Genomic DNA, 22,849 nt, shown 5'->3' with positions numbered 1-22,849 from the left:
ACACTATTATAGTTCATGGTATATATGATTTTTTTTTATAGTTTTTATATAATAATAAGGTTAAATTAATAATAAAAAAATTTATGAATTTTATAAATTTAATTAAAATAAAAATTTATATTTATTAATTTTAATTTATATTTAAATAAATTTTTTATTTTTAATTGTTATATAAATAAATGATTAAAATTTTAATTAAAATAAAAAATATGTTATGTCATTAGTATATCAACAAAAATTATGACATAATATTTTTATATTATATATATATATATTTATTAAAAGAACAAACATAATTAAATATAATTACACTATTATAGTTCATGGTATATATGATTTTTTTTATAGTTTTTATATAATAATAAGGTTAAATTAATAATAAAAAAATTTATGAAATTTATAAATTTAATTAAATAAAATTTTATATTTATTAATTTTAATTTATATTTAAATAAATTTTTTATTTTTAATTGTTATATAAATAAATGATTAAAATTTTCATTTATATTTAAATAAACTTTTAATGTATATTTTTTTCATTTGAAATAAGAACTTATTTAGATATAAATAAAAATATAAAAATTTATTTAGATATAATAAAAATATAAAAATTTATTTAAAAAATTAAAATAATTCAAAATTTTTTTGGTATTTTAATCTAATAATAATAATAAGAATAATAAAATAAAAATCAACTTTATGGCGCGACGTCAGATATTACTTCCTTTTCCAATGACGCAAAATGACGTTAATATAATAACATACAATAAATTTCTTTGTGAGGCGAAAACAACGCTCCAACCATGGCTTTCAGCTCTATATTATTCTCACCCTTCTAAAGTTTCAGAGAATCAAAATCCCACATCTTCCAGAATAGAAATCATTTTCATATCTCCCATAATTCTTTCAATTTTTGCCAATGGATTTAAGCACCAATGAGATAATCAAGGATTTTTCACCTTTCTTCAGAGTCTTCAAAGATGGCCGAGTGGAGAGGTACTTTGTCATGGAGCCTGCTACGGCACGCCTAGACCCAAAGACCGGAGTTCAGTCTAAAGATGTGGTGGTTTCACCTGGCGTCAGGGCCAGAATTTTCATGCCAGAAATCAGAAGCCCAGATCGGAAGCTTCCACTGCTTGTCCACTACCATGGCGGTGGCTTTTCCAATGGATCTGCCTTTGATACGCTGACTCAAAAATTGGTTACCCCTCTTGTAATACAAGCCAATATCATCATCATTTCGATTGATTACAGGCTAGCCCCCGAACACCTTCTACCAATTGCATACGATGATTCATGGGCTGCGCTACAGTGGGTTACTTCTCATGCAAATGGACAGGGGCCTGAACCATGGCTCAATGAGAAAGCGGATCTCGGGCGGGTTTTCTTGGGTGGTGAAAGCGCCGGAGCCAACATTGCCCACTATGTCGCAGTCCAAGCTGGTGCTACCAAATTGGTTGGTTTAAAAATCATTGGGATGCTTATTGTTCATCCATTTTTCGGCGGTAAAGAGATCGACGAATATGGAATGTACAAGTACATTTGTCCAACAAGTGCCGGCTTCGACCATGACCCGAAACTGAACCCGAAAGTGGATCCGAACTTGAATCAATTGCCATGTGATAAGGTCATTGTTTTGGTAGCAGAGAAAGATACGTTGAGAAGCAGAGGAGAGGCTTACTATGAAACTTTGGTGACGAGTGGGTGGGGAGGAAATGTGGAATTTTTCGAGACGAAAGGAGAGGATCATTGCTTCCATGTTTTCATCGACAATGACAACGCTGAAGTCTTGAAGAAGAAAATGGTTGATTTTATAAAGACAGATTGAGCTAGTTTCTTCCATGGGGAGCAAATATATGCATTGTTATAATAATTTTACTCGATTTACCGACGGTTCGAGTGAATGAATTTGACGCTTTTATGTGTTACTTTAGCGACGATAAAAGGATTGTTATTATTGGATATGGTGCATGCAACCACAACATTAAACCAATGGAATGGGAGTATGAGACCATTTATAATTGTATCAAATAATTATACAAGTTGAGTAAAATACATTCAGCTATATTAAAAATGTTAAAGGTGTTTCTTAATTATTAATACTTGTTGTAATGGAAAATATTGAAACATTGATTTTTTAGATATATATTTTTATTAAAAATTTTAATAAAATTTTCATAATTAAATAAGTACAAAATAGATTTTGATTATAAATGATATTTTTAAAATTTTTAAATATTATTACCTTTTTATTAAATTCTATTAATTCATAAGCTTTTACTTTTAAAATAAATTTTATATAATATTACTAATAAAAAATTTCACAAATTTTATTAAAAAAAACTCTACTTAAATCTTGTTATTAAATATTTTCCAAATAAATAATCAATGTTGCTTTTAAGAAAAAAGTGAAAACGTTGCTAAAAGTTGATGATTGCAACAATTTTAGATTGAGATAAAATATTATTATTTAATTTTTAAAAATTAAAAGTTAAAAATGATGGTTATAGTTTTAGGTATAAAAAAATTGCAAAATGATATTTTTAAATCTTCTAAATGTCAAGTCAAGATGTTCTAGCTTTTTTTTTTTTTGCCTAATTCAAAGTTTATAACTTTTTTTTTTTAAATAAATTATGGTCTAAGAAAATATTGGACTTGGGAACTTGGAAATTATTGGGCCACATATAAACTAGATAGTGATAAGTTGAAAAGAATGTATTGTACAACTAGGAAGGGAACAAAATACACCTATACATAATTTTGCCTTTATTTAATTAACACAAGAAAATAAAAAATGAGTTATGATAAGGAGTGTTTTAAAAATATTTTTTTAATTATAATATAAAATAATTTTTTAAATATTTCAATTATCATATTTAATGATAAATATTATTATAATTGAAATATGAAAAAGCATATTTAAAAATTTGTTAACAAAATTAAAAATTATGTATATAAAAAAATTTTATCAATATATAAAATTTATATATTATTAATAAATCAGATAATATAATTTTTATAAATTTCTAAAATAAATACATAAAATTTGATTTTTTTAAAAAATCATTAATAATATAAAATCATCTTTTTCATTAAAAATATATAAAATTATTATTAAATATCACTTATTAAAAATATTATATAAACCAATTATATTTTTTCTTTTATGTTAAGAAAAGTTTTTCTTTTCTGTCTTTTTCTTTTGAGTACAAGATCCTTTATTATTTTATCTTTCACGACATTTCCTGCCAACTTAGTACGTTTAAGTTTCCAATTTCGGAAGAGTCAACTCCACGTGATGACGGCATTAGAAATTTCTTTGGTTCTCAATGCTTTATCGCCCCCCACGCTATGAATCTTGACATTTGTTCTCCCATCGTTTGTCTAGGCGGAAAGGAATAATCCCTCGTTCCATATTTCCAAACGTAATCATACATTCATTTACGACAAAAAAAAAAAAAATGCATCGCTTTCTCCGCCTATTTCTCTATTTTATTTATAAAAGCACATAAATTCTACAGGGGCGTAAAAGCCTTGGAAACGGCTTGCATAAAAAAATTATAAAGAAATAGTTATATTAATTTATTAAATAAATTAAATACGAACATAAATTTATTTAATTTATTTATATTCATAAATAAATTCATGTAAATTTTATTTGTTTATTTGTTTATTATTGTTTATTTATAAAAATATAATTAAAATTATTTTTTTATTTTTTATTTTAATTTTATTTTAAAATTAATTTATATTCATTTGTATTTATTTATGTTAATTTATGATTAATATATTTAAATTTATTTAATTATATTTTATTTATTATTTATAAACATATTTATTTATATATATTTATAAATATTTTTATTTAATATTTATAAATAAATTTATTTAATTTAATTAAATCGAATACGAATTGATTTAAACAAACTTAACTTAAATAAATAAAATAATATTTTATTAAATACAAACGAAATCAAATACTTTTAAAAATAAATAAATAAATTACAAATATATATTTATTTATATTCAATTCGATTACATCTTTTTATAAAATTTCTTTGATTAAAAATTATAAAATAAGAATTAAATTTGTAAATATGAATAGATAGATTAAAAAACCTTGTTTTTGCTTTTTTTTTTTTTTTTTAAGATAAAATTTTGCCCTTGCCCGGTGAGCAAGATCCATTTATTCTTTAGAATATCTGCTGTCTTCCTTCCACTAGAATCACTCTAGCCTCCGCTAAGAAACAAGGCCCTTCCGTCTGTGTGTTTGGCTCTCTTATTTTCACTGCCATGGAATCCACCACGTCAGAAATAGCTATGGATGCCGCTCCTTTCTTTCGCGTGTACAAGGATGGGCGCATTGAGAGGCTTGTAGGCACTGAGATCGTCTCTCCAGGCCTTGATCCTAAAACAAACGTTGAATCCAAAGACGTTGTGTATTCACAAGAAACTGGCCAATCCGTCAGGCTTTACATCCCAAAAAACGTCAGCTCTACCCAAAAACTCCCTCTTCTCGTGTATTTTCATGGTGGAGGCTTTTGCATAGAAACTGCCTTTTCTCCTACGTACCATAATTACCTAAACTCCATCGTTGCAGAAGCAAACGTCGTTTGTGTCTCGGTTGATTACAGGAGAGCCCCCGAGCACCCTCTCCCTGCTGCTTACGATGATTCATGGGATGCCCTTAAATGGGTTGCTTCCCATTTCGGTGGAAATGGTCCTGAAGAGTGGTTGAATTGTTATGTTGATTTTGACAAGGTTTATTTTTCAGGGGATAGCGCTGGCGCCAACATAGTCCACCACATGGCCATTAAAATTGGCAAAGAAAAGCTTGCTGGTGTTAATCTTGTAGGTATTGTTCTCGTACATCCATATTTTTGGGGCAAAGAACCGGTCGGTGATGAGATTAAGGATCCAGATGTAAGGGCCAAAATCGAAGGGCTTTGGCGTTTGGCCTCTCCTACAACGATTGGATCCGATGATCCATGGATCAATCCTATTGATAATCAAAGCTTGGCTAGCCTGGGTTGCACCAGTGTGCTTGTTTGCGTTGCTGCAAAGGATATGCTGAGATATAGGGGCTGGTACTACTTCGAGAAGTTGAAGGAGAGTGGGTTTGGAGGAGAAGTGGAGATGATGGAAGCCCAAGGAGAGGACCATGTGTTCCATCTGATCAATCCCACTTGCGAAAGTGCTGTGGCTAAGCTGAAAAAGGTTGCTGCTTTCATGAGCCAGGATAAGGCTTAGAAGTAGTATACTTGGGTTGGTATTCAGTTCTTTCACTTTGTTGTTGTTTTATGTCCTGTTTATCTTTTGATATCATCATATTAACATAAACAATACTCAGCAACACAATTGGATAAGCAAAAGCAAAGTCATATGGAGGTGAACAAATTTCAATGAAAAATGCTGGTATTTGGTTATCTAGATTCCATGACACATGAAATCGGATGAAATGTTATTATTTATCCTTTATAAGAATTTTGAGTGCATGATTTCTGAATTCTGACTCTTATATTTACTATAGGAATGAGTTCAATGAGCTAATTTGGTTTGTTACTGTTTGTATGGTTTTAGCTTAGCTGTATATATAATCTTGTATGATTTCTAAACGTACTTTACCCTCCATACCATATATATTTAATTGCATTGATGATGCCATTATGAAGTTTGGTCTTGGTTTATGAATTACAAGATTCAATGCAGCTTTGACTTGAAACCAGAAGGGGGAATTGTCCCAACCACCATTTTTATACCATTAATCAGTAATACAGACTCCATTTATGAAATTCAATTAACATAACCTTTTTTTAATTAAAAAGACAGTTTGGCATTGCTTTGGGCAATTTTTAAAACATCATACCAGCAAATTAGCCAATAAGGAGAGCATACGGCTCATTAGCAGCTACTTCTTGGTTGCCTGACTAGTGACTAACAGCCTGATTATACATCTCATTTATCAAAAGCACCAGGCCTCACCAAAAAGGTCAAAACTTCCATTTCTACTTATGTAATTTCCATCATTTTCAATGGCAACTGTCATTTCTTACCTACCCTAATTAATTGTTCCTAACACCTTAGGTTTGAAAGCCAACGTAATTGCAGTGTCAGTTGATTACATTTGTACCGCCTGAGCATTAATGGGTGCTTGCAGCGTCCAATTTCGATGGAAATGGTCTCGAAGATTTGGAAAATATCCTCTTCAAAAGTATTTCTAACTAGGGGCACGCATGGGTGGTGCCAGTATAGAGAAAAGCATTAAGCATGAGCCTGACACCAGGCAAATAAAAACTAAGCTTTCGTTTGTCATAGTACATTTTTCATTAAGTGATGATTCAAAAAATTTTTGGTGTCAAAATGTGGCCTGAAACCAACAGACTCATTAACACCAAAATGTAAAGGCATGCATCTACCAAATGTACTATCGCTCAATTAATTACATCCATAAATTTTCTCCTATATATGACAGCAGGCCTTGAATTGATCTCTGTATTTTATATCAATCAACAGTTCAACACTAAACATTTTCATTTTCGCTTCTAGACATAATACTAAAGGCATCCAGATCTCCATAGGTTTATATTCTAGATCTATTGCGTTGTTGGCTGCTATGGCTTCAACCATGCCAGAAATAGCCATTGATGCGTCTCCCTTTCTTCGCATATACAAAGATGGCCGTGTAGAGAGACTCATGGGAACAGATAATGTTCCTCCATCTTTTGATCCCAAAACCAATGTTGAATCCAAAGATGTCCCGTATTCACCTGAAAGTAACCTCTCTGCCAGGTTATTCATCCCAAAAGACACTAGTCCTGTTGAAAAACTTCCTCTTCTAGTCTATTTCCATGGTGGAGCCTTTTGTGTAGATACTGCTTTCTCTCCTACCTATCATGATTACGTTAACACCTTAGCTGCGGAAGCTAAAGTTATTGCAATATCAGTTGACTATAGAAAAGCCCCAGAGCACCCTGTCCCTGTTGCTTATGATGATTCCTGGACTGCGCTGAAATGGATTGCATCTCATTTGGATGGAAATGGTCCTGAAGATTGGGTAAACAGACATGTCGATTTCCGTAAGTTTTTTTTAGCTGGGGATAGTGCCGGTGCTAATATAGCACACCGCATGGGCATAAAAATTGGCCAAGATCAGCTGGAGGGTGTTAGTATCACAGGCATCATTTTAGTACATCCCTTTTTCTGGGGCAGAAACCCTGTTGGAGCTGAGATTAATGATTTATCCGAAAGAAGAAAAATAAGGGGATTGTGGCGCTTGGTATGTCCTACAACAAATGGATACGATGATCGATGGATTAATCCGGGAAATGACCCCAACCTGAAGAACCTGGGGTGCACCAGGCTGCTGGTTTTTGTTGCTGAGATGGATGTATTGAGACATAGAGGCTGGTACTATTATGAGGAGTTGAAGAAAAGCGGATGGAGAGGAGAAGTGGAGATAATGGAGTCATCAGGAGAGGACCATGGTTTCCATTTGTTGAACCCTACTAGCGAGAATGCTATGGCTATGCTCAAAAGAATTGTTTCCTTCATGATCCAGGAACGAGACAAGTTTATCAAAGATGACGACGACAGTACCAGTTTTACAAATTATAGTTAAATTAATTGGCCATTGAGATAGCTTGTTTATGACTCGCTAATTAGTTCTTTAGATTTCTGTGTTCCGCTTGACTTATAGGTTATAGCTAGTGTATTTCTTTCCTAGTTTTGTTTTCTGCAGAATAAATTCTTGCTGAATAGCTATTTATAACAGAGATTGAAAAACATGATCCTCCCGCAATCACCAACTCTCCACCCCACCTGCTATTCTTCAATGTCTCACTATCTCTCAAATCGTCTTTCTCTGCAAGAAAAATTACAACCCAGCTACACCCCAGCTTGGACAATCTTGAATCTACAGCTGGTTTTATCCTAGGATCATCAAAACTACTATTTGGACAGACAAACAGCCAATACTTGACCACATGACCATCTGTCCTCCCCAAAAAATGGTTGAATCAAGCAAATTCCTAACAATTTCACTCCAGACAGATCCTCTGTTGTTGCTTGGACCACCATGTTGTGCACGATATTGCTTCCAGCGCCGTCCCCAACCAAAAAACTTACTGAAAATCAGCGTAATTCTTCAGGCAAGCCTATGGCTTAGGACATTCACCGTAAGAATGAGAAGCCACCCATGAATCATCGTAAAGCTACAGGAACAAGATGCTCTGGGGCAAATCTATAGTCAATAAAAACGGCAGCAGCATTGCCCTTGGAAACAAGGGAAGTAACATAATTGTGAATTGTGATATTCAGAACTCGGGAGAAAAATACTCGCTGACACCCCTATTTCTGGAACAATTGTGAAACATCTTTGGAGGATTCACCATCTTGAGAATCGATTAATGCTGGAACTATATCAGTACCAAAGAACCTTTCTACACGACCATCCTTGTATGCTCGAATATCTAGTTGATCCAGAAATTTATATACGCATCAAATATAACTTATTTTAATAAATTTATTAATAAATTAAGTCGACCAAAAATCACAGTCAATTGAAACTTTACAAAGATGATTGGTGTAGATTAGTTCACAAATAATTATATTGTTGATTATTACTTTGATCAAAATTCCACAATGGATGTAAATCATGCAATGTGTCCCCTTGCGCATACAAAGCATGATTTGAAAGGTCTGATCCATCGTCAATATATCAATTGGAAACAAGAAAAAGAAAACACCCTACGTTGGCAGAAAGAAGGTCTTCCACTTTTTTTTAGGTTTAAACAGTCAAAATTACCATCATCACAAATTGGCAAAAAGATAATATTAAAAAACAAGAAAAACCAATGATTTATTTATTTATTTATTTATTTAAGATTGTTAGAATTTAAATTATCATCATTGAAACAAAAAGTCCAACAATTTACTGACAAGCCACGCTGATGACAAAGTAAAACCCAAACTTGTTTGCTTACTGTAGGTTTTGTTTGTCTCTCCTACCTGTTGATCTCTCTCCTTACATTTTCAAGCGGACTCCAAAACTTCATGGAGTCAGCAGACCACAGCCCCAGACCAGCGTAATGTGCATTTTTCTGAAAAAGAACAAATGAGAAACAATTAAGCTTGGATTTTACTTTATTTGAATTTTTTATGTTGAAATAATTACTTATCCAGTCAACGTATAAAAGATTTAGCAGTGGAAAAATCAAGAAACCTTGCCATCTTTAGCTCCATATATTTGTAAGGTGATCTGGTGGATATATAATAGTAGACTTGTAGAAGCTTTTACTCTTCCTGAATAATATTTAGGAGGCTGCTCCGCCTACTACTCCGGTAAAAACAGCCCACTGTCCTGCCACTGTCGGTGGTCATATAGCCGTTATCCAACCCTTTTACGATCTACATATGCATGTTATTTATATCAACTAGACAGAGTTGGGTAGAGTACCCAATTAGAACATAAAAATATAGATACTTATATAGCAACCTTGAATGTTTATCTGTTGAATTCTTTGATTGTTCAAAGGCTATACCAGATCATCATACAACGTGCGTGTATATATTTCAAATTGTAGTTTTGACAGGAACTGATGCTGGATTTAATTGATTTTAATATTCTAGACAGGCTTGAATGTTGGATGTTATTAAAGTTATTGAATCAGATTTCCAACACAATTGCAACTTCTCTACCTGCCTGGTTACTTTGATGTAGTGGCAGGAGTTCTGAGTTGAATGCATGCATCTAAGTATTCCATCTACTCTCATTATTCTCATTCAAGCTACTGTTGAAAAGATGGGTCAATAACCAATATTAAGGTCTTAATGTCTCGCCTAACTCTCTCATCCTTTTCACAGAAACTATAACAACCTTAATTGTGTCGAATCCCAGACACATGTCCTGCTGCTGTCTCTTTGCAGGGCTGGTAAATGTAATAGTCTCTTTCAATTCTCAAAGGTTAATGCTTATCATGGCACATTAAATCAAAATGAGCAAATACGGATGAGTAAAACATGGGAAGGTAGCTATACAACTCCAGTAAATTCAATAATTGTCGACGGACAAATGAGTCATCCACAGATGAGCTTTATCCCAAGTAAATCAATTGGTTGTACGGCTTTGACTCCGCCATATCACAAGCAACTACCTCTAGAATCAGTGATAAGAGGATTCAGAAGAAGTCGTTCAAAATAAGACAAAGGATTGCAGATAATGAGATTTAAACTTTGTATTTATTGGATATTATATGAATAAACTGAACTAAATTTTTTATTATTATATAATTATATAATAATACCGCGAACTGATCTCGATTGATCCCTCAGCTTGGAGCTTTCACCACTGTGTTGTTACTCGAGCCTGATCATCTGCCTGCCAAGCAAAAATAGTCTGTCTTTGATTAATTTCCTAGTCGTTGGTTAATAATTTGCCGACATGGAGTTGGGAGTGGACAGATGTGTTGTTAAATTCTAACTGTAAATTTTGTTAAGTAAAAGTACCCTGGTAGGTGACTAAATTACATATATACTCCTTCAATTCATTTTTAACTGGTAGGTGATCGAGCAGACATAGGTAAATGTACTACATTTGCAAACTTTGAGGTAGTATGGCCCTGGTAGGTGGACCACCATTTATTTACTTGGTTTTTGGGGGGAAATAGGTAGCTGTTCGCTTACAAATTACTACAAATCAGCTGCAACCAATGGAAGAGATCTTTTAGACGCTGCATTTATATGACACTGTTACCATAAGCATTAAGCAATATGACTGTACGTTTATCAAAATGAAATTATTCTGACCCCATAGATTCGAAGTTATTTCAAGTATATTGGATTACAGATGTTAGTAGGTCCAATTTCTCCAGTGGAGATGGGGACAAAACATAAACAAGAAAGCAGCAGCCACTGGACATCATCAGCTACCGCCCAACATATATCCCAAGAAACTTTTCTTCTTCAAAATTACATTCGACCTCAATCTTTTCTTTCAAGGATGAATAGATGTTATGGCCGCAAAAGTAGGTTTTTTTAACACTTTTTTAGGTCTTTTTAACTTTTGGTTTTGGACTATGTATACTAGGGATAGTTCTGAAACTGAGAGGACCTTTGAGAAACAGATGGTCCAGCAGCATCATGCCTATGTTTATTGGAATTATGGATGGTGGTGTACCAGGGTTCAAATTTCAAACTGTTTTGCATTCAGAAAATAAAATTTACAGAGCTTAATATTGAATCGTTTTAACAACAGATTAATCAATAATTAAATTTGTTTCTATCATATTTGCCCTGTTGTTATATATATATAGCTAGATATAGTATGCCTATTAGAGAAGCAACAAAAGATTTTTGTATGGTCGGCCCTATCTGTCTGAAAACCAAAGAAGAGAGGCAAAACCTAGCTAGTTTCCAACACCTCCTTTTTGAAAAAGTGTCCATTGATCTTTTAGGACGGAGGGAAATCACATGATATGAATATGGCAACTTTTTCTTTAGATGTAGGTACATATACGTACGCCTTAAACTGGAGAATTTATCATTCCAGACATGCTGGTATGGCTCTGGTGGTAAAACTTTTGTAAGTAGTGATAACAAAGTATGTACTTTTCACATAACTTTCGATATAGTATGAGAAAATTACTGGGAATTACCCTTCCCCTTTCTCTCCCTTTAGGAAAACTTCTACTCCGGGGATCCCAATTATATATATGTTTGAAATATAAGTAGATTTGCTTATGAAGAAATAGTTTTAACTGCTTGATGCAATTAGGTCATAAATGTATCCATAGGAACCGTGCAGGGAAACATGTGCATGCCTTCAAAGGTGGAATTCAAAAACTTACTTGATTTACCTGTGCAGTGACAGTTTCTATGCTTAAACTAATGAAGATTGGGACAAGTTCTAGCTGACTGCCGAACCCAAAATGGTGAATTTTAATATCGATCAATTAGTATGTTTACGTATTTGTGATCATCCTTTTTAACTAAAACCCACCCAGTTTGTGTCAACCACCTCTCTGATTCTATCTAGTGTGAATTGCTGGTTTATCCTGGTGCATATGTTTCGGCTGTTCAATGCATGCATCAACATTTTATCTACTCAAAATTTCCAAACTCACCTACCTCTGGCACTGCTATAAAAGTTGCAAACTGGAAAAATGACCAGAATCCTTTCCCTTTTAATACATTAATTCTCATGCCTGACAGTAAATCAGATACAGCAGGTTTGCAGCCACTGTATGTCCTGCCTGCTGCCCCTAGTGCCAGGACGAGGTAGGCTTCCTGTTTCAGGTGGTAAAATTAATAATCTTTTCAAACTTTTGCTTATGGTAACATGGTTTTATTTATATCAGGGGTCCGGATAATTACAACCATGCATGGCTTGGAATATAAAAAAAATGTCGTTGTAAATCCAAAGGTTTTATAGAATAGTTATTACGTGTTCTACCTGCATTCATTCAACTGTGCACGCATATAGGATTAATAACTTTTATAAATTACTCCTTAAAACTGTTTGGTAGGCTGACACTCACTTTATCCCTAGATCATTTTGCATTTGAAATGACTGATGAGATGAGCTCTCCCTGGCCTTCACCAAACTTGTTGCATTGACGCAAGTCATAACTATATAACCTACATTCTTTCTTTTTTTTTTTTTTTTTATTGTTGTATAGTACGTATATCTACGTATAGTGATCTAGATTAAAGTATTTTTTACCCTAGAAAAAACAAATATACCTCAAGTATTAAAACTTTTCTTTGTATATCGTTGGAGTATTGAATATATATAGCAAGTTGTCATCTCAAAAGATACTGTTTGCACTGAGATTTTTTTCCATGAAAAAACTAACCAATTTATATTATGCCAAACTCATCATCTAATGTGTCTAATTTAATTGGTACGTTAAATATAAAGTTTAACTCTGAATTATTCAAATGATCAACAACTTTATTTTTAACACTTATGATTTTTTTTTAATTTTTTAAATAAATGTATATTAGTATAAAATTATATTTTTATTAAAAAATATCTTAATTCGAAACTCAATAATTGTGAAACTTCAATTATTAACTTCAAGTATAATAGGTTGATTATTTTTTTATATAAAAAATTATATATATTAAATTTAAATATTATTTTTTAAAAATAACCATAAAATAAATTAACTAAGCTCAAACTCAAAATCAAGCAAATTTAATGTACTCTAATACACCACCAATTTCAAGAATTTTGTACCATTGCTTTCAGTTTCAACTTTGTACCATTGCTTTCAGTTTCAGCTGTACAGGAAGGAGATGACATGGCAAATCAAAGCTATGGGCTTCGATTTCTTTCTACGTGTAAGTAAAAGCGCAAGAGAATTACGGCGTCGTTAATGTTTCGGGTCAGTAGTCAGGTGTCACGAATCACGGAGTTCGGACCACGTGTATTAGGCACAGTAACAAAAAAAAAGAACAAATCTCCACCGTTGGAAAAATCAACGGCTTAATATGCATCATCTCTCCATTCGATCGCCTTTTTAACACTCACTAGTCTCTCCCCGTCCAACCCGAAAAGGATAACGGAGCTAAATTAAAACAAAAAAAAAAAGCACGAAAAGAGAAAAAAAATGGGTGATTGTATGAGGAGCTGTAAACGAAGTGCAGAAACAGCAGAGATGGAAGAAGCTTCAAGCGCCGGCTTCTCACTATCAAAGAGAAGAAAAACCGTTGGTTCTCGAGAATTGAAAGAATTGGAGTTAACTTCAACGGACATTGAGCTCGAAAACCCTCGTTTCCTTCCAAGTTCACAATACAAGCCTATTACTGCCACTTACTCGAATTCTGGTGGAATGCTCGCCTGCGACATGTGTTCGAGCCTCTGCTCCGGCGAGTCATTTGCTTCTTGTTGTTCTAGCAATGAGTCCTGTGATATTGTCAACGATAGCTTGAGATTAGTAGATCTACAGGTGAATTTCGAATTTATATTTCGTTTTTCTTCTGCTTTTTCATTTTCCCGTTTAGTTGCTGAAGAAAAAAAACACACAAGAAGGAAATAGTAAAGACATGAAGAAAGCAAAATTGATCGTTTTTAATGTATATTATTTAATTACCTAATAATAGTTCATGAATGTGCTTTTGCAGGCCAAGAGTTTTGAAACTGAAATCTCAATGTGCATCGATAAATTCAGGTTAATTTTCACTAACTCCTTCATTAATTACTAGTTTATTAGTACTATCTTTTTTATTTATTTCTATTTCTATCTTTCAAAACAAAAATTAAAAAAAAAGAATCGTTTCCCTTAACTATCCGTTTTTATAATCTCCTTGGCATTTTCTTTTTCAGTAGAGAAACAACCCCATTAAGCGAGCTCTCTGGAGACTCAGAGGAAATGGAATCGCCTGAGAAAAAGAAGTCACCAACAACGGCGAAGCCACCGGAGACGCCGCCACAAGCGGAGATCGACGAGTTCTTCACTGTCGCTGAAAAGTACGAGCAAAAACGATTTACAGAGAAGTAAGTGTGTTCGTTCCTTTTTTTATTTATTTTTTTTGGTGCGTAGGATAAGGAGTGTCACCAAAAAGGTGCATTCTAACATTTGTAGAATCAGGAAATCCCAATCTCTAACTAACTAACAAACTTTTTATTTTGTGTATTTTTGCTCCATTTTTTGCAGGTACAATTATGATATTGTTAAGGATGTGCCTCTCGACGGTCGATTCCAGTGGGTTCGGTTAAAGCCCTGAAGACGGAGAAACATAGAAAGGAAGGTTAGACTTACAAGGGGTAGCACGGAGATGGCATTTGACATCCAAAAAAAAAAAAAAAGAGAGAGAGAGGGGATGGCCGGTTTGTTTGTTATTCACTGATGTGTACAGGTTTTTTTTTTTCATTATCTAATGTGAGAAGAAGCAGGTTTTTTTTTTTTTTTTTTTCTTATGTTGTTTGCCGTACTATATTTAAAGAGCTTATTGTCAGAATCCTTCTGGAAGTTAAAGACCAATTTTCAAATAAAATAATTTTTACCTCAATTTGATTCAAATTTGGTAATTTTAACACAATCCAACCATAAAATAAGAATATAATAAAAAGATATAATAATAATATGATTTAAAATTTTAATAAAAATAAAAAAACATGTTTGTGTTTTACTCATATTTTGTACGTATTTATACAAAATAAACAAGATATGGGTAAAAAATTGTTGGATGTAATTTGAGTAAATGTCTGACTTTCTAATGTTGTCGCTGACACTAACTGTCAGTAACTTTTTTTCAATGTAAAGCATTAATGGGGATTCTGTTCCCCAATTGAAAGGTGATTTTTGTTTGGGCTTCCTTTGTGTTTTTTTTTTTTTTTAATTGTTTTGTACTTATTTTTCAGCCTTAACCTTTCTGCATTATTTTTAATCCTCATATCTTTTTTGTATTCAGCTTTTTCCTTTCAGGCCCACTTTACTTTTGCAATTATTTATGCGTTTGTATGAAATATAAAGACATGATTCCTTCACAGTAACGTGCTTGCCGGGGACCAGAAGCATAAAAAATCGTTTTTGAGATTCGACTTTATTCTAATCTTTCAAGTGTCAGTTATATACAAAATACCTACACCCTGTCGATCATTACAATTTACAAGTTTTAGTATGCAAATCACAAAGAAAACATGACAATTTTTATTAATTTAGTACGTTAATCTGAGTCTTTTGGGTGTTTATCTTTTAAGAAAGTGAAACTTTTTCCCCCACTTGAACTTGTTCATTACATCAAATGGGGAAAAATATACATTAGGAAACACAGAAGTCGATTCTTTTTGTGGGGATAAAGGATAAACGAAGAGGAAGAGTGTGTAATTGGTTTGTTTCATCATTGCATCTTCCTTTGAGAAATATTCCCTTTTGGCAGGGGAGGAAAGTACTGCTACTGATAATCGTTAAAAACTGAACAAACCAAAGATATTGGACATGTGCGAGGGGAGATGACAGTGCAAAAAGTGTGCTATCAGAGCAGCAGCCAGCCAGCCAGTAGATGATTAACAAAAAACAAAGGGTGGCTGATAAGGGTACTGTCTGGAACTAAAGAAACAGGCACAATCCACATTTCAAGCTAGCTAATGTCTAATTGGCTTTCAACACACTCGTGTCGAAACACTAGCCTGCCCTTTCAGTACCCAAAGTATGAACTTTGAAGTTTGCACATGGAGTTTTTGTGGTTTGCTTTGGATCTGTTGCACCTTAATTTTTGCTGCACCGAGAATGCCGGGGGGTGGCCTGGACGGATATATATAGAAAGTATATTGCTTATTAATGAAAAAAAGGTGACTGATTATCTATTAAATTAATTAAAATATTATTAAAGTCGATATTTAAAAATTATAAGTTCCATAGATGTGTATAATATTTTTTTCAGCAAAGTTACAGGTTTGCTTATTAATTAAAGGTTTCTCCTTTCTTTCTTCGCCTTACCGTACCAAACCCCATTACTATTCTTACAAGTGTGATTTTTAATCTGTTAGATTTTTCAAAATTTTTTTTTTTAAATTTGTTTCACTTTCATTGTCTCTTGGGTTTAGCTGAGGAGTGACAATGTAACAAACCATACATGGACAGACCCATCGGACCTTCCTTCTTGTGTTTGCACTTTGCATTATAAAAATGAATAGATTGATACACAAAAACGCAAATGCAGCTGCCTGCTGGTGGCAACAACAAAGTCCTTGGCCTGCACAAGCAGCAGGCCAGATGCTGGCAATGATGTCTTACATCCAAGGTCCCTAATGCAATTTATGCCAAATGGAAGGGCAAAAGTTACTTTAAGAGATTGGACCAATTGTTTAATTAAGGAAAAAAATTTAATTTCAAAATTTGTTAGTATATTATGTTTCGAAAGGATTAATCCATTTGATGGGATTCAATCTTAATAAAAAAAAACATCTCGAGATTAAAATTTTAAATGCATTAATTTGATATAAAAGATTATTCCCGTAAAAGAAAATGTCACTATAAAGGAAAAAAATACCACTATTTGTTTTGAGAATAAAAAAAAAGAAAATATGAATTAAAGGCGATTATTTTACGTCAGTATGTGTTAATTTTATTCAAATAGTTTATTATTAAAAAATATAAATTATTTATTATACATCATATCTTATAATCAAATGGTAAAGATTTATTTTAACAAAATTGTTAATCATAGCTAAATTGGAGTGGAGATGCAAAAAGGAAAAAATTAAATCGAAGGTCTTATGGTATCAGGTTGGAAAATTTACCTCGAATTCGATTTGATTTTATGTGTTATTAAATTCGAATTCGATTTTATTTAAATTTTTTTTATTTTTTCATACCTGATTCAACCTCGATCCGATATTATATAAATCGTATTCGATCCGACTCAAAATTAATAAAATATTATTTTTTAAAATATAAAATATTATTTATTAAATATAAATATTTAAAAATATCATTATATAAATATAATTAATTAATTAATTAATTAAAAATAATTTTTTATATAATATCAAATTAGACCGAATTGAATTTATCTAAAACTCGAATTCAATATGATCCAAAACTTAAATTTCAAAAAAAAAAATTAATAGACGAATTGAATTATCACACACTAGACTTATTAATCTTATCACATCTTCTAAGGCCGCCATCCGAATGAACGGGTCAATTGCCATTCCATCACGTCAAACACCAAATCCCTAACCGACGTCGTTGCGTTCCACTTAAAATCCGGTGCTTGATAAAAACCTTATCCTAAAATGCGCTGGGATGCGTAACATCCGACGTGGCAACTGGCATCTTTACCGCTATCATCACGCAAAATTCATGCCACTGCTATTATTGGAAAGAAAAAGGAAAGCCCACAAAATTTCACCAACCACAATCTTTGTTTAAAATCCCTGAAAATTGGATTCGAAAAGTAGGTGGAACTAAAGGAAAAGAAAACCCTAGGAATTGAATTGGGAAAGTGTTGGAGATATGATGGGCGGTGGAAGTGTGTATTGGGGAAGGAAAGAAGAGAGTGAAGAAGTGAAAGGAATAGTGGTGATGTTTGCTTGGATTTCGATTCACGACAAACAACTTCAAAATTTCGTGGATTTGTATTCGTCTCTCGGTTGGAATTCCCTCGTTTCTCGTGCCGATTTTCTGAACGCGTAAGTTTCTTTAATTTTTCATGGATTTTTTTTATCTGTTTGGTTTCTTAGAAAGTAAATTAGAGTAGAATAAGCTTCAGTTAGCTACGTTAATTATCTAAATTTTATCATATTGGTGGAAATTGGAAAATTTTATAGTTTTTTTGTGATATATTTTCTTTTCTTTTATTGGTGGTTCTCTGGACCAGGATTCTCATAAAATGGGTATTTGTAGGTGAACGTGTGCCTCTATTTGATGGTTAAAGTTCAATTAGAGGTTTTTTTTTTTTTTTCCTGCTAATGATTGTGATAATTGGATTGTTAGGGTGTTTGAATGAGTTTTTTTTAGGAGAGTATTTTGGCAAGCGAAAGTAACTGTTTGTGGAAAAGGAAGCTGTAATTTTAGTGATTGAGCATGGGAAGATAGAAGATGTGGGAAAGTAAGGACATCAGCAAAAAGTTGTTTGGTTTGGGGTTGGGGCTGTCCTAAACTGATGGTAGAAAAGAATGTTCACTACTGGTATGAAGAATGAGATGCCGGCTTACATAGAACACATAGAAGTGGCTTGTGGGAGGAGTGGTAGTTGTGGCCTGTATAAATTTTTGTGTGGGTTTGTACAGATTTGAGATTTGACATCTGTTGATGGTATTTGTCAGATTTTAAGATCTTAAGCTTACCAATTTTTTGCTACAATTTAGCTAGATGCTTTCCTGTTATCTTTTCACGTATTTAAAGATTTCATGTTATATTTTCTTTGCAGATATTATCCTGAGAGGGCTATGTCCTTAGCATTTGTTCTACTAAATGAGCTTCTTGAGGTAGTTTCATTAAGGTTTGCTATCTCTCAAGACATCTTAAAAAATTTCAGTTGGTGTTTTCAGAAATCTTAAACATCACACATTTTGGTTTTGGGTTTGCAGGAACTAAAGATTAGAGCTTGTCCTGTAGTCTTTGTGGCTTTCTCTGGAAGTCCTAAGGCTTGTATGTACAAGGTTTTTCAGGTAGGATTAGTGAAACTTTAGTTCTTATTTCCATTCCAAAATAGTCAGACACTTTTTGTGCTTTTGTTTCCATTGCTGCGGTTGAAATAATTTATCTATGTTTGGTGTAGATTATTCAAGGCACAGGTGAAAGTCAGCTTAATCCGGTATCCTTTCTTTCTACCCTAGGTTTTTGTAGTGATTTATTAATAACATATAACATTTTTCTAAAGTCTCTGCTTTTTATAAATGAAACTGAAGTTTTTCTTGTTAATGTTTTTCATTTTGTAAAGGATGGAAACCAGTTGGTTAGAAATTGTGTTTCTGGACAAATCTATGATTCTAGTCCAGTAGATTTTGCGAGTGATCTGAATGCCCAATTTGCTTTACATGCCTCCATACGTAAAATGCCTGGACCATCAAAACTTGTTTCTTGGATTGCTAAAGGTGTTGCTTCTGGTCTGGATGGTCTCTATCTAACTGGGTTTGAGTCTCAACGTGCTGAGTATTGGCAGAACCTTTACTCCTCAGCTGTGAGTTTATTAATCATGCAGCCGGTTAAGTTGTTTTTGGTCTGCTTCCATCAGCTAATTTTACCCCCTCCTCTTTTGTAGGACTTAGATGTTCCATATCTCATTTTATGCTCAGAGAATGATGACCTTGCCTCGTATTCAGTTATCAGCAATTTTGCTCAATGCTTACAAGATATTGGGGCAGATATCAAGGTCATAAAGTGGAATGGCTCTCCTCACCTAGGTCTGTCCCAAACCTTGTTTGGTTTGTTATTACTAACAAGTACTGTAGCTTCCATAAGTTATCGTCAATTACCTTATATTGGGAGTATTTCCACTTATCATATTATGGCTTTTGCCTTAAGCTGATATGGAAATTCTACTGGTCCAGCAGAACCCAAAAGTTGAACAGCCATGTTAGGCAACTATGTTTAAGATCAAGTTTTGAGTATCTCTTCCCTCTCTAGATTACAATTTGCCATTGAGGTTTGTTATACTTATCTAGTTAATTCGGCTGAAGTGCTGATAGCTAAACGGGAGTCTATGCATAGGGCTTTGATAAGAGTAAATTGGAGACTTAACATCTTATATGCTTGATTAATAAGAATGTAAAGGTATCATCAGCTGATTTCTGTAATAATAGATCATATACGTAATTTTCTTCTAGATTTATGAAAAGGCTGGTTTGCCTTGCTCTAAATTGAAAGCAAGCATATTCTGTTTTGCACATTTAAAATGTTCAGTTTTTTCTGTGTCTGTGACGCATGAAAGCTGACCTAATGTCATTCTTTGCTTTTCCAGAACATTACAAGCATTATCCTATCCAGTACACGGCTGCTGTGGCCAGTTTTCTTGAGAAGGCGACTTCAGTCTTTTCCCATAGGATCCTGAAACTTGGAGAAAGAAATGGTATGCATGATGAGATCACTGAGTTAATCTGTGACCTGCAGAAAGCAGCAGTCAACTCAAACCAAAGCCTTAGGAGAGTTGCGCTTGGGCCGAGTGACCACTTTTTCTTGCCAAGTTCAGCCGAATATCTCAATAGAAGAGACGCTGGGTCTCTACAAGATGAACAAAGAGAAAGACCATTCTCTTTACCTGTTCCCCCAAGCATCAATGCTCATAGTGTCCTTGGCCAAATTCTCTTTGATGCTTGTGTTCCCAAGAATATTGAAGGTTGGGATATTAGATTTTCCGGTTCTGTAAAGGGACAGACATTTTCATCTGCTCGTAGGCCTTCACCTTTCCTTGGTATCAAGTCCAATTGTCGCTCTAGATTGTAAAGTTTCTTATGAATTGAATTTGAGGGGAATCTCATTAGCATGGTGTGTTTCAGCACATGCTATCAGGATATGTTTCAAGCAAAACAATCCCATCCAGAGGGTGAATGAAGCATAGTTTCTCCACTCAAGTATTGGTAGTGAGGTATGTGGACATTTTGTGGAAAATTGTGTTAGCTACCTGCTTTTTTTTTTTGTGATCTAATCCCTTGGCAAGAAAGTGTACAGTTAGTTGCGGAATATGAACATGTTTATTGTATGAGAATATATGTAGGACTGTATGTATGTATTACAGGCGACAATTTGACAGTTTATGTATGGAAGTGGAAAGCCCTGGAGAAAGAAAAGGACCGGGTTTGGGGATTTTAAGATGTAAATAGTAAAGTAGCAAGATCTGTAGGAGATGTCATCTTCACACCGCCCTTGTCTTTATTTTTAAGTGAAACCCAGATAAGAGCAAATAAAATAATCTGTACGTAAGTGCTACCAATGAGGCTCATGGTGAAGACATGAATTATTTTCTTCATTTTTCTTCTTCTTCAGTCAATCGAGTAACTCAGTTATTCATTTATCCATGGGAGATTAATGAATTGTATAAGCACTTTAATGTTCAAAACTTGTTATTTGTTTGATGTTTGAAAACGACATTTGTTTCATTGGATTAGGTTTCGATAACAAGTTTCCATTGTTAAAATTTCTTATTATTCACTGTTACTACTGTTATCGACATGAATAACATCATCTTCATCTTTTGAATTGTTTGGGCAAATCTTCCTATTGGCTTCCTGTCCATTCATGTCCGAAATAGGTACTCTTGGTTTCCTAGGCGGCGGCGGCGGATCTCTTGTCTGTTTCTTTCGTTGAATCTTGTCCGCCCAGTACTCTTATTGTCTAATTGCTTCTTGTTGTCGTGACACGGCGGAAGTCTTTTGATTCAAGAAATCTGCTTTCCAGCAATGAATGAATCATTTCTTTTGAAGCATATCTAAAAAAGGCAAAAGATGCGTGTATTTAACTTTAAAGCACGTTTTTTAATCGTCGCTGTATGGTAGGCTTTGTTAAATAATGGCAAGAAACATGTTTCAACCAAGCTTTCCAATAAAGGGAGCGTTACTCTTTTTGTTTCAATAACTTAGCAACCAAGCAGATCAGTATCGTTGTCCAATTAAATTGAAATAATGCAAGATATCAACGTAAAACGAGGAGAAAGGGTATCATTGCTAATACTGTATAAGTTGCCATATTTGTTGTGTCTTGGAGTGTGAAACAATTTAAGGCAAAATTTCCTTTTAAATTAGTATTCATTATGTCCAAATATAGAGTTATTAGAAAAAAAAAAAAAGGCTTAAAGTTTTATTCTGAAAACTAAATTGAATTGGTTAAATTTATCCAATTATTTGAATTGAAAATTAAAGGCTAAAATACATAAAAGTTCATTCATTTAAAATTAAACCATTATCCAAGTCATTTTATTACAATTAATTTTTTTAATAATGAATCACATTTAAAAACAATTTTATCAAACTCGTAATTGAAGTGGGGATGAATGACTTTGATACATTAATATTATATTTTAAATAATATTGATTTTTTCATCAGTAATAATATTAACTATTTTTAATTTTATAATTTATACTACGAATATGACTTTGCATTTAAATTTCCTTTTTTAAATTGCCAAAACTTTGAATATTTTTATATGTAAAAGTAAGTATTTCTATATGTAAGACTAATTTATGTTTTGAAGTATTTTTATATGTAAAAGTAAATATTTTTATAAGTATTTCTATATGTAAAATTAAGTGTTTCTATATGTGAGACTCATTTATGTTTGAGTAAAAGAAAAAAAAAATCTATGACATTTTTTATAAATACTAGTTTTTAGATTTAAATAATTGTTTTTCTCTTTTGCCAGGACTTTAATAATTGGATTAATGATTAAAATAGCATAATACTAT

At 33.1% G+C, this 22,849-nt stretch overlaps 4 protein-coding genes and 1 pseudogene across 6 annotated transcripts; all 5 read left to right on the top strand.

Moving 5' to 3' along the window:
* The first annotated feature begins 812 nt into the window (after nucleotides 1–812).
* LOC111282969 (2-hydroxyisoflavanone dehydratase-like) lies at nucleotides 813–2,081 on the top strand. Its single transcript, XM_022871292.2, has one exon. It carries the CDS (start codon nucleotides 920–922, stop codon nucleotides 1,826–1,828), a length of 909 nt encoding a protein of 302 aa, XP_022727027.2. The 5' UTR covers nucleotides 813–919; the 3' UTR covers nucleotides 1,829–2,081.
* Nucleotides 2,082–4,154: 2,073 nt separating this feature from the next.
* LOC111282480 (putative carboxylesterase 12) lies at nucleotides 4,155–5,430 on the top strand. The gene has a single exon (XM_022870585.2). The coding sequence runs from the start codon at nucleotides 4,294–4,296 to the stop codon at nucleotides 5,248–5,250; it is 957 nt and encodes a 318-aa protein (XP_022726320.2). The 5' UTR covers nucleotides 4,155–4,293; the 3' UTR covers nucleotides 5,251–5,430.
* A 147-nt stretch (nucleotides 5,431–5,577) lies between these two features.
* LOC111282906 (putative carboxylesterase 7 pseudogene) lies at nucleotides 5,578–8,159 on the top strand (annotated as a pseudogene). The gene has a single exon (XR_016342344.1). The product of XR_016342344.1 is annotated as a putative carboxylesterase 7 pseudogene (transcript).
* Nucleotides 8,160–13,344: 5,185 nt separating this feature from the next.
* LOC111283129 (cyclin-dependent kinase inhibitor 7-like) lies at nucleotides 13,345–15,012 on the top strand. Of its 2 annotated transcripts, none has more exons than XM_089761512.1 (4): nucleotides 13,345–13,949; nucleotides 14,125–14,171; nucleotides 14,330–14,497; nucleotides 14,658–15,012. In XM_089761512.1, the coding sequence occupies exons 1-4, from the start codon at nucleotides 13,611–13,613 to the stop codon at nucleotides 14,725–14,727; spliced, it is 624 nt and encodes a 207-aa protein (XP_089617638.1). In that variant the 5' UTR covers nucleotides 13,345–13,610; the 3' UTR covers nucleotides 14,728–15,012. The 2 variants fall into 2 exon arrangements, with proteins under 2 accessions (XP_089617638.1, XP_022727278.1); XM_022871543.2 differs by having other exon boundaries at nucleotides 13,353–13,949; nucleotides 14,327–14,497.
* Nucleotides 15,013–17,755: 2,743 nt separating this feature from the next.
* On the top strand, nucleotides 17,756–21,545 carry LOC111282647 (uncharacterized). The gene is made up of 7 exons (XM_022870831.2): nucleotides 17,756–18,139; nucleotides 18,880–18,937; nucleotides 19,040–19,120; nucleotides 19,231–19,266; nucleotides 19,393–19,632; nucleotides 19,714–19,855; nucleotides 20,413–21,545. The coding sequence occupies exons 1-7, from the start codon at nucleotides 17,964–17,966 to the stop codon at nucleotides 20,892–20,894; spliced, it is 1,215 nt and encodes a 404-aa protein (XP_022726566.2). The 5' UTR covers nucleotides 17,756–17,963; the 3' UTR covers nucleotides 20,895–21,545.
* The last annotated feature ends 1,304 nt before the right edge of the window (nucleotides 21,546–22,849 follow it).

Source organism: Durio zibethinus, chromosome 5, assembly GCF_047325235.1.
Source record: "Durio zibethinus cultivar Kanyao isolate XHJ-2024 chromosome 5, ASM4732523v1, whole genome shotgun sequence".
Lineage (NCBI taxonomy): Eukaryota > Viridiplantae > Streptophyta > Magnoliopsida > Malvales > Malvaceae > Durio > Durio zibethinus.
Note: the sequence above shows the minus strand (reverse complement) of the source record. Positions and strands in the feature narration are given on the sequence as shown.

Excerpts from the sequence above, each read along its gene's own strand:
- LOC111283129 (XM_022871543.2), top strand. The coding sequence starts at position 13,611 with ATGGGTGATTGTATGAGGAGCTGTAAACGAAGTGCAGAAACAGCAGAG. Across the intron at positions 13,950-14,124 it reads TGAGATTAGTAGATCTACAG|GCCAAGAGTTTTGAAACTGA; the intron begins GTGAATTTCGAA and ends GTGCTTTTGCAG. Across the intron at positions 14,498-14,657 it reads CAAAAACGATTTACAGAGAA|GTACAATTATGATATTGTTA; the intron begins GTAAGTGTGTTC and ends CATTTTTTGCAG.
- LOC111282969 (XM_022871292.2), top strand. The coding sequence starts at position 920 with ATGGATTTAAGCACCAATGAGATAATCAAGGATTTTTCACCTTTCTTC.
- LOC111282480 (XM_022870585.2), top strand. The coding sequence starts at position 4,294 with ATGGAATCCACCACGTCAGAAATAGCTATGGATGCCGCTCCTTTCTTT.
- LOC111282647 (XM_022870831.2), top strand. The coding sequence starts at position 17,964 with ATGATGGGCGGTGGAAGTGTGTATTGGGGAAGGAAAGAAGAGAGTGAA. Across the intron at positions 19,121-19,230 it reads GTATGTACAAGGTTTTTCAG|ATTATTCAAGGCACAGGTGA; the intron begins GTAGGATTAGTG and ends TGTTTGGTGTAG. Across the intron at positions 19,633-19,713 it reads AGAACCTTTACTCCTCAGCT|GACTTAGATGTTCCATATCT; the intron begins GTGAGTTTATTA and ends CCTCTTTTGTAG.